Genomic DNA, 11,188 nt, shown 5'->3' with positions numbered 1-11,188 from the left:
TAAAATTTTCTATATTTAATTCCTTATGTATTTTTTTATTGTTTTAATTTATTTTTTTATTTAATAATAATTTAAAATATTAATAAAAGTTTAGCAATATATATTTTTATATCAATAAATAATTATTATTTTTCCTATTATTATTATTTTTTTTATTCTTTTTTTTTTATACTTTTTCTCTCTTTTTTTTTTTTTTATTTTTCTTTTTCCTTTTATTTCTTTTATATATATATATATATATATATATATATATATATATATATATATATATATATATACTTATTTATTAACAATATTAATAACAATAATATTTATTTTTTTTTTTAACAGGCTAAATTACACATAAATATTGATAAAATATTCATTTTCTAAAATGTCACGATAGTTTACCCAATTATTTGCACAATCTTTACAAATATATCCCGGTTTTTGATTTATTAACACTTCATTACACTAAATACAATCTCCCAAAATTTTATACGGATATAAACGATGCCAGTTTTGATTGCAATATTTAAATCTTTTCATAAAAATCATTATCCAGAAATCTTGTATGTGGAATTCCATATAATGCATCTAATTCTTCATCTTCTTTCATCTGCTTGAGTACTCCGGCAAGAATTTTCATCTGTAATAATACTTTTAATTTAAGTATCATTACTAAAATTATATAAAAAAAAAAATATTAAAATTTTGAAATTTATTAGTTGTAAGTTGTTAGTAATTTTATAATTGAAATTAGGATAAACGGAACATGCTGGTTGTTTTTTGAATAATTCTTGCTCCATTATTTTTTTCTTGACTTGCTGGTAAAATTGGATGAATTTTTTGTTGCTTGAATTTGTATTATTATTATTAATATTTTCATGAATATTATTTATGTTATTTTCTTGTGCTCTTATTAAAATAAAGTTAGTACAAGCATTCCAAAATGATAGACACACATAAAAAGAGCATCCATAAGATTTTCGAATTTGAAAAGCATGAAGTAATGTGTCAAATGAAAATTTTACTAGTCTTATAATCATAATTATACTAAATATTCCTGCACTTGCAGATCCAAAAACTACAAATTTTCCCCATGTTTTTTTCCCACACTGAATCAGCTAATTTTAGTAGTTGTACTATTGATTTTTAGACCGGTTATAAATAACGTACCGAATCTATTTGAACCCGATTTATGAATATCTAAACATCTTTCTTTTGAAATTTCTTCAATATATTCCATATGTCCACTATGTACGACTGACATATGAGAATAAGCCCCGCAATAATAAATATTTCGATCTACTTCTATTTTACATTGAATAACTTTTGTCAAAGAATATTCTTTTAATTGTAATAATTGAATAAATGGTTCTGTTGTATTTATTTCGTTAGGATGAATATCACAATCTCCCACCTCTGTAATTGAAATTGTAATTAAATTTGATGAAAATCTTCCGCAATCATACACAATTATTCCATTCACTGATGATGACCATAATAAAATAAAATAAATCGCAAAAGTGATATTGATAATCATCTGTAAACATAAATTAATTAGAATTTTCTTCATAGCTATTTTTCTTTTGTTTTCGTGTTTTTTTAATTGGTGTAATTTCTGGATTTATGAATGAATATCTCAATCGATTCATGTGAACTATTTGAATTCTTTTTTCTGTTTGAATTTTAACATTTCCTGTACCCAAAATTTCAAGAATTTTGTGTGGTCCAGAGTAATGATCTTTTGTTTTACCTGGATTTGGTCCACTTTGTAAAAATACATATTGACCTACTTTTAAATTTTGTGGATTACAATGTTTATCGTAATATTTTTTTGATTTGTATTTAGCGTCAACTAAACTTTGATAAGCTAATAATCTTATCCCATGTAATCTTGTGATTAAATCAATTAAATAACCTTGCATTGTAGGTAATTGTTCACATTCTCTTATTGGTTCGCTTGAAGGTAATCTAGACTTTTGTCCAAAGACAATAGCATAAGGTGTATTTTTTATTGCTTCATGATAACTTGTATTATATGAAAACGTTGCTAACTCAATCCATTCGTCCCACTCTTCATCAATGGATGAGTAATGTTTAAGGTATTCGTTTAATGTGTGATGCGATCGTTATAATGAACCGTTAGATTGAGGATGATAAGCTGTAGTTTTAAGTTTTTTAATACCGAATCGTTTTGCTACGCATTTTAAAATAGCACTTAAAAAGTTACGACCTTGGTCTGTTAGAATAATTTTTGGCGGACTAAAATAACAAATAAATCTTTTAACACAAGCAGTTGAAATTGTTGTAGCTAAAGTGTTAGGTAATGCTTCTGCAATACAAAATTCAGAAAATAAATCTTGAATAGTTAAAATATATTCATTTCCCCTTTTAGTTTTTTGTTTTGCCCCGACAATATCCATAGAAATTTTCCAGAAGCACGTGGCTGGAGTGTCGGTAATAATCATAGGTTCTCTATGTTTTACACGAACTAATTTTTTTAATTGACAATCTAAACATTGTTGAATTCTACGTTGAATATCATTTTTCAAATTTTCCCAATAATAGTCTTTTTTAATTCTTTGATAAGTTTTAGTAACCCCTTTATGACCCCCAATTAGTGATTTATGCATTTCATAAAAAATTTCATCTCTTTTTTCATTAGGAACATAAATAATTGTACCCAAACAAATCATAATTTTAATATCAGTTCCGTCAAAAACATTTTTTAATTCTGTTTTGATATTATTCCACGGTAAATTTTCTATATTTTCACTTTTTGCGAAACTTACTGTTTTTAATTTAAATTTCTCTAAATTTCTTTTAAACTTTCAAAAATACTTTTTAAATTTTCAATTAAAATTGCAATTGATTCTCTTTCTTTTTCACGAATAAGTAAAGCAAAATGATATTTATTTTTAATTTTGTTTTCAACTACTTTTCCTAGCTCTAAATTTCTAAATGTCGGTAATTTATTCAATTCTTTTAATTTAATTGCACCATTATCGCATGGTTCACCATTGGTGCTGATAAAATATGCTAAATTATCTTTTCTGAAATGAAAATGATCTTTAATATCAATTATATTACGAATATTTCCCGTTTCTAAATTTTCTTTTATATCTGAATCGCTATGATCTGATGAATCTTTTTTATTATTGTTTTGTTCATTTATTATAATTTCAATATTTTCGTCTGAACTTGAAGAACTCACATTTTCTTGATTTAAATCTTGATTTTTTGTTTCTTTTCTTTTTTGACTTTGTTTCACTTTTTTCTTGCGTTTAATAGCTTTTGGTTGATTTTGAATTTCTTCGTCGGTTGAATCGTTGGTTTTATTACTTACTTTCTTTTGTATTTCTTGTTTGTTCTTTATTAAATTTTTATTTTTATTAATTTCGTCAGTTGTTTCGGTTGTTGATTATGATCTTGTATTTAATTCTTGTTTCTTTGCTGCAGCTCTTGTTGTTACTTTGATTTGTTCAAATTCTTCTGTTTTGATTGGATTTCTTGATAAATCATCCGCAACAAAATTTGTTTTACCTGGTTTATAAATAACTTTAAAATTATATTCTCCTAATTTAAATCTCCATTTTAAAACTCTCGTATTCACATCTTTTGCTTTTTGAAACCAAACTAATGGTTTATGATTTGTAACTAGATTAAATTCTTTACCATAAACATATGGTCTAAATGTTTTTACACCAAAAACAATAGCTAATGCTTGTTTTTCATATGTTTCATATCTTATTTCAGCGTCCCTCAATACTCTTGAAGCGTATGCACATGCAGTGTCTTCCCTGATTTGTCCTTGTGATAAAACTGCTCCAATTGCATAACCTGATGCATCAGTAGTAATAATAAATGGCATTGTAAAGTCAGGTGTATTTAATACAGGTAGTTCACATAATTTATTTCTTAATAGTTCAGAAGCTTCTTGAGTTTCTTGATTCCATAAAAACTTGACATCTTTTTGAAGTAATTTTGTCAATGGCTTAGCTATTTTTGCAAAATCTTTAATAAATCTTCTATAATAATTGGTAAAACCCTAAAATTGACGAACTTTTTTCTGAGTAGTAGGAACTGGATATTTCTTTGCAGCTTCAATTTTACTTGGATCAGGTCTGATAGAATTTTTGCTAATTAAATGACCTAAATAACAAACTTCTCGTTTGAGAAACTTGCATTTATCTGGTTTTAATTTTAAATTTGCTTCTTTTAATCTCTGAAAAACAATTTTTAATCTTTCAATGTGTTCCTGGAAAGTTCTTGAAAATAAAATTATATCATCCATAAAAACATATAGTATAACACCGGTTAATCCGGAAAAAATATCCTCCATTAATGCTTAAAATGTTGCTGGACCGTTTGCTAGGCCGAAAACCAATCTTAAAAATTCAAAATGACCTAAAATAGTCGAAAAAGCAGTTTTATGTCGATCTTTTTCCTTCATCTTAATTTGATGAAAACCCGATGATAAATCTAGTACAGAATAATATTCAACTTCACCCAAACTATCAATAATATCAGTTATATTTGGCAGTGAATATGCATTTTTAATCGTCTTCTCATTTAACGCTCGATAATCGATTACCATTCTCCATTGTTTCCTTCCTCCAGAGTCCGGTTTCTTTGGAACTATCCAGACTGGGCTGTTGTATGGTGACCTTGATTCCATAATAATATTATTTTCCAATAACTCTTTAATTTGTCGATCGATTTCCTCCTTTAAAGCATAAGGAATTCTATAATTCTTAATATTAACAGGTCTTTCATCTGTAGTTAAAATTTCGTGTTCAACTCTATCTGTTGCAGGTAAATATTCACCTGGAAGGTGAAACCTTTCAGTATTATCTTTTATTAAATCGTAAAGAGATTCTTTCTCAATTTTATTTAAATGTTTAATATTTAACACCTCTTTTATTGTTTCAAAACGTGATTTACTTTTATTTATTGTATCAATATCATGTGAAAAGTGTCCTGTGACATCCTCTTGATTCTTTTCTTCGTTCTCATGGGCATTTTTGATAACTAATACTCGCTGGGCATATATAATTTCTTTATTAAATTTATTGATCGACTCATGTAAATTGTAATCGTTATTCTCAATATTGTAATTGGAATTTTCCTTTGAATTATTTTCTTGATTGTTTTTTTGTTTGATTGTGTTGATATTTTCAGATTTTTCTTTAAAATTTTTCTCATTTTCAGGTTGATTATTATTTTTTTTAATCTTGTTAAAAATTTTAGTAGTTTCTCCATTTATTTTTATCTTTGTTTTATTATCTTCTTTAGTTTCGTCTTCCGCTTCATCGTCTAAATCGTAGTCGGTATCACTTCCATAAATATTAAAATTTTGAAATCCCGTAGCCATTATTTGATGCATATCTTCATCAAAATCAGATTCGTCTTCTTTTTCGATTTCCATTATTATTTCTTCATCTGTTTCTTCATCAGTTCCTATTTTTCTTTTGTTCATTTCTTTTTCTTCTTTCTTCATTTCATTTCCTTCTTTTTTCATTTCTTCTTTCTTCATTTTATTTTCTTCTTTCTTCGATTCATTTTTGTCTTCTTTTATTTCTTCCTTCTTTATTTCATTTTCTACTTTTAGATTTTTTTCAGTAGTGACAGCATAAATTTTATCTTGAAAATTTATTTTATTATTTTGCCCTAATTTTTCACAATTAAATGATAGATTTATAGATTATAGATATATTAAATTATAGATTCATCAGTATCATAGAAAAAATATTGTTTATTATTTATTTTTATAACGCGATCTTTATAGCAAATTTGTACTTTCGCTTCGTCAAAAAAATTCGAACCCAATATTCCCGATTGCTCGATTGGAAAATGGTCAGGAACTATTAAAAATTTAATTTCTAAATCAAGAAAATCTAATTCAACTTCTCCTAATGCTTCGACTGGAATTTCGTTAATTCCAAGTAATTTAATAGTTTTAGTTTTATCTGAAATTGCTTCTTTTGGACAAAAACTTTCTTTTAAAATATTAGGACCACTACTTGTGTCTAACATTACAGAAATTTGTCCAACATTAGGAGTTACGCTATATCCTAATAAAATTGTTGGACTTTTATTATTTTTATTTAAATTAATTTGTTCAACGCGAGTTTCTTCTTTATCAGAAATAGGTTTGATTGGAATTCTATTAAAAATACCAAAATGTGAATTAGAGGTTGAAGGATGATTTTCTTTTATTTGTTTTTCTTCATCATTTATTTTCTTCCAACAATCTCTAATTCTGTGACCCATTTTTTTACAATTATCACAACTAATAATTTCTTTAGGACAACTATTACTTAAATGTTCATGACTACTACAAGTTAAACATTTATTAAAATTTTTAGAATTGTCATTTAAAAATTCATGTTTGAATCTACAAACTTTAGCCAGATCTATTACAAATTTGACATCTTTCTCCAGAATTTAATAATTTGAAACATTTATCAGCAGTGTGACCTGGTTTATCAAATTGACAAATAACAGTTTGTCTTAAATTTAATTGTTGATTAAAATTTTTATTATTGTCAAATTATTTATTTTGAGTGTGAAAATCTTGTTTTTGTTGGTACTTAGATTGATGTGGTTTTTGAGAATTATTGTGTTCGCGTTTAACTTCATCGCAAAGGAACACGGGTTTTTCGTTGCCTTTTCGTTTTATATTTTCAAATTCACTCAATTCCTTTCTTAATTTAATTTTTTGCTCAATTTTAATAGCTTCATCGAGTGTCCCTTGAAAATCATTATTTAAATTTCGAATTTTACTTTCAATTTCAGGATTAAGACCATTTAAAAAACTTTCTACTACTCTTTGTTCTACTTGTATTGCATAAGCATTATTTTCTGCTTGTGTATGTGTTCTTTTGTGTACTTCAACTAATTGTGTTGCAATATCACAAATTCGATTAGAATATTTTAAAACAAATTCCCTGCCTTTTTGAAAAACGCGACCTAATTCACCCAATAATTGCATTTCTGTTTTATTTGGGGCTGCTTTTCCCCTTAAAAAGTTATAAAATTCTTGTTTTGTATTTATTGTTGCACAGTTTATAGATTTTCTTAAATCACCTCTCAATTTTTTCGCAATAATTTAACCAAATTAGGTTGAGCATCTCTTGGTAAAGAACCAAAAGCTTCATTACAAGCGCATATAAATTCTGTAAGTGTCATATTTTCACCGTCATATTCGGGTACAAATTCTAACGCGTCAAGTAAAGAAATAAATTGATTTGCTGAAAGAGCCATTCTTACTGGTTGTTCGTTATTGATTTGATTATTATTATTATTATTGTTATTGTTATTATTATCGTTATTGTTATTGTTATTATTGTCGTTATTATTATAGTTATTTAAAATTTGTTCATCATTTAACGGTGCATTGTGTCGATTATTATTTGTAGAATCAGCTGTAGAATGTTGTGCAGAATTATTTGTTGTGTTATTATGTATATTTACTTCGTCATTTTCCATTGGATTTAAGGTTAATTTTTCAAGTGGTTCAGTAACATTTTCAATATTAGAATAATGATTAGATTCAGAATTATTTTGATTAGGATTTTCTTTAATACTTTCATTAGTTAGTTGGTTAGTACTATGTAAATTATTATTTTGAACAACATTTGAATAACTAAGTGAAATCGAGGTATCTTTAAGAGAACGTCTTCCACTAGGTCGATAAGGATTTCTTTACTTTTCAGTGGATGAACCTAGATTTTTTTCCGGAGGATCCAGATTGATATCTTTATTATTTTCTTTTGCAAATTTCCGAGTAACTATTCTATCGGACATAGAGAATCATTTTTCTTTAAATGAAGTTATTTCATTTATTTATTTAATTCAAATAGATTTTAAATTTAATTAATTTTTTTTTTTTAAATATTTTCTTTTCTTTTTATAAACTAATTACTTTAATCATTATTGATATTGAATTTATTATTTTAATTAAAAATGAACAGCATCCTTATGTATCCCGGACGAGCCCCCAAAAATTTTTAATATATGTTACGTCAAAATAACACATATTAAGAATAGCGCTCCTGTTTAACCTTCGCCTAGCGAAATAACTGGGACAGAGCTATAAGGATGGCTGTTTATTTAAAATTACAAGAAAATAAAAATAAAAATGTTTCGTTGTCTAAGACATAAATTATAATAATAAAAATTGAGTAAAATGAAGTTTAATTAATTAAGTATAATAATAAAAGCAAAATTAAAACAACTTCTAAATTTATTTAAATCAAAACAATTATTTTAAAATTATAGCAAACAAAATTTAGTTTACATTAGACAATTTAATGCAATTTACAATTTAACACTTTTATAAAATGGTTTAACTCTCGATTTTACTTGTTATTTAATTTATTTAAAATCAATCAATTATTATTTAAATTTCATATTTAAATATTTATTCAATTAAATTGTTACCTTGATTTATTTGATGATTATTATTATCAATAATTATTATTTAACTTTTTTTTTTTTTTATTTGTTATTCTTCCTTCTTAACTCTTGATAATTGATGAAATTTTATCAATATTGAATTATATTTATTGGATGAATTATATTTAAATAATTCGACTTGAACTTGATAATTGATGGAATATTTATCAAATTTATTTTTTTTTTTATTAAAATCAATTATTACTTTTAATAATTCAATAGTTATTTAAAAATATTCTGAATTTTATTTTTATAATTCAGTTTATAAATATTTAAATCATATTACAATGATTTAATGAAATTAAGGACCTTGCCTTTAAATAATTAAAATTTCGTCAATGACGAATGAGCTCACTTAGGAAACTGAAATGTTTTTCGATTTCCAGAAGAGCTGTTACCAGGTAGTAACATCTCTTCCAATAATTATTTAATTATACCAATTATTTTATTGGCTATAATTAAATCAATATTTTTTTATAATGATTATTTATATATATACGTATTTTCCATGACTTCCAATGCAGTTAGCAACAACGCATAAAGCATTGGAGTCGAATTCACAAATCAATATTTATTGATTCGAATTATTTTTTCTTTATTGCAATAAATTCATTTTATTATTTAAACTTTTTATAATTTATTTCATTTTAATTATTATTAACTTGTTTATTAATAATTATTATTATAACTTTTTTTTTTACAAATATTTCATTATTTCATTTCATATTTTTTTTATCTTCATTATTAATAAATTTATTATTAATAATAATTTTTCATACAAAAATTTATTTATCAATATTTTTACTATTTTAGAATTCTATTTTATACTTTTTATAATAATATTCTTTTCATATTTCATAATTTCATTTTATTTTTAATTATTAATCATCATTATTTATTTATTCATGTATTTTCATCAATTCATTTTGTTATTTCATATTTCATATTTATAAAAATTAAATTATTTCATTGTTTCTTTTCATTATTTTATTTTTTATATTTATTTATTTTTAATTTTAATATTTATTTTATTCAACAATAATTCAATTATTAATAAATTTTATTATTTATTCATAATTAACAATTATAAAAATTTGAATTTATACAACATTTTTTATTATTTAACTTTTTCCAATAATAAACTTACACAAATAAAAATAATTTGAATTTGAATTCAAATTTAAAAATCATCAGCCGTAATAATGGCTGGAAGTCACTTGCTAATTAATTAATTTATGCATAGCCAGATGGCATAGCATGTATGATAATTGATTGACAGCAGGAATAAGACGTCGTGACGTCACAGTTAATGATTTCAGTGTATACTATTAGAAATCGACCTCTGATTTACTTTGAGAAGTAAAACACCTTTATCTTCTGCGCATGTGTGATTAAATTAAAAGTAATTATACATCGGTAATAAGTACACTGGTGTAGGAAGCGTAATTTGGCGGTGTTGAATACTTTTCTAATTTCCTCCTAAGAAAATTGGAAATTTTTAACTTCCCGCTTAGAAAATCGACGATTTCCAAAAATTTCGGGAAGTTATTGTTTTCGCCCCGATTTTCGAAAATCGAGTTTTCATCAGATGTCGACGTTTTGGTGTCCTAGGAAGCTATTCTGACTATTTTCAGAATAACGTGCGAGTGTGTGTATGTGTGTGTGTGTGTGTGTGTGTGTGTGTGTGTGTGTGTGTGTGTGTGTGTGTGTGTGTGTGTGTGTGTGTGTGTGTGTGTGTGTGTGTGTGTGTGTATATGTGTGTGTGTGTGTGTATGTGTGTGTGTGTGTGTGTGTGTGTATATGTGTGTGTGTGTGTATGTATGTAAACTCTTTGTAACTTTTGAACTAATGAATCGATTTGGACGATTGAGGTGGCAATTGGAAGAGCTTGTTGGCCATCAACTTTCCTGAAAATTTCAGATTATTTGATCGAATAGACTCGAAAATATTTGCAAATTACGATAAAAAAAAAAAAATTTTTTTAGTTTTTTATTGATTTCTCAAAAGCGACTTATACAATCGACTTCAAAATCCGATCAGCTCTAGAACTCAATAAAACGCGTCGATTGCTACCTCAAACATCAAAATCGGATAATTCGTTCGAGAGTTATCGCGGGAGAAAGAAATGATAAAAAACGGTTTTTTCTAAATATTTTCGAAACGACTGACGCGATCGATTCCAAATTTCAATCAGCTCTAGAATTCAATAAAACGCGCCGATTGCCACGTCAACTATCAAAATCGATAGATTACTTCGAAAGATATCGGCGTTGAAATGCTAAAAAAACAACATTTTATGTTATTTTTCCGGATAAATCATAATATAACGTACTAAAATGGGCCTGATATCATACCAACTCATCTTTTTTATGGTTTCTTTTGATAATATAATCTCATCGAACTTGGTTTTTAGTTTAAATCATATTATCAACAAAAAAATCGATAAAATGTAGTTTTTAATATTTTTATCGGATATTTCATATTTTATTGTTTCTTACATGAGTCAAAACTTATTTAAATCTTGATTTTGATCTCTGACATTGATTTCTGCCTTAATATACTTATTTTACTGAACATAATCAGGAACTAAATTTTAAAAACCGCTTCATTTATGATTTTTGATTCTTAAATTTTCAAACTTCAGCATAACAGGTAACTTGTTAGGGCTCGAAGAGCTCGAAAATATATCTACACTAATGTTTTCGAGCTCTTTGAGGTCGAAAACAGCGGGAAGTTTTGGGGC

At 25.7% G+C, this 11,188-nt stretch overlaps 1 protein-coding gene across 1 annotated transcript; it reads right to left on the bottom strand.

Annotated features, from left to right (window-relative positions):
• Positions 1–514: 514 nt before the first annotated feature.
• On the bottom strand, positions 515–6,979 carry LOC128668535 (uncharacterized). Its single transcript, XM_053741693.1, has 7 exons — positions 6,579–6,979; positions 5,785–6,322; positions 4,393–4,867; positions 3,661–3,984; positions 3,458–3,528; positions 3,200–3,355; positions 515–628 (listed from the first exon to the last, which is right to left on the bottom strand). The coding sequence occupies exons 1-7, from the start codon at positions 6,977–6,979 to the stop codon at positions 515–517; spliced, it is 2,079 nt and encodes a 692-aa protein (XP_053597668.1).
• Between the last annotated feature and the right edge of the window lie 4,209 nt (positions 6,980–11,188).

Source organism: Microplitis demolitor, chromosome 9 (assembly GCF_026212275.2).
Source record: "Microplitis demolitor isolate Queensland-Clemson2020A chromosome 9, iyMicDemo2.1a, whole genome shotgun sequence".
In the NCBI taxonomy this organism is placed as follows: domain Eukaryota; kingdom Metazoa; phylum Arthropoda; class Insecta; order Hymenoptera; family Braconidae; genus Microplitis; species Microplitis demolitor.
This window is presented reverse-complemented; position numbering and strand designations above follow the sequence as displayed.

What these genes read in the sequence shown, in the direction of transcription:
- LOC128668535 (XM_053741693.1), bottom strand. Translation starts at nt 6,979, where the DNA reads ATGCAATTATTGGGTGAATTAGGTCGCGTTTTTCAAAAAGGCAGGGAA. An exon ending in CAAAAACCACATCAATCTAA is followed by an intron (nt 6,323 to 6,578) that starts GTACCAACAAAA and finishes TTTAACTTGTAG; the next exon opens with TAGTCATGAACATTTAAGTA. An exon ending in ATTTAGACCATATGTTTATG is followed by an intron (nt 3,529 to 3,660) that starts GTAAAGAATTTA and finishes TTTATAAACCAG; the next exon opens with GTAAAACAAATTTTGTTGCG.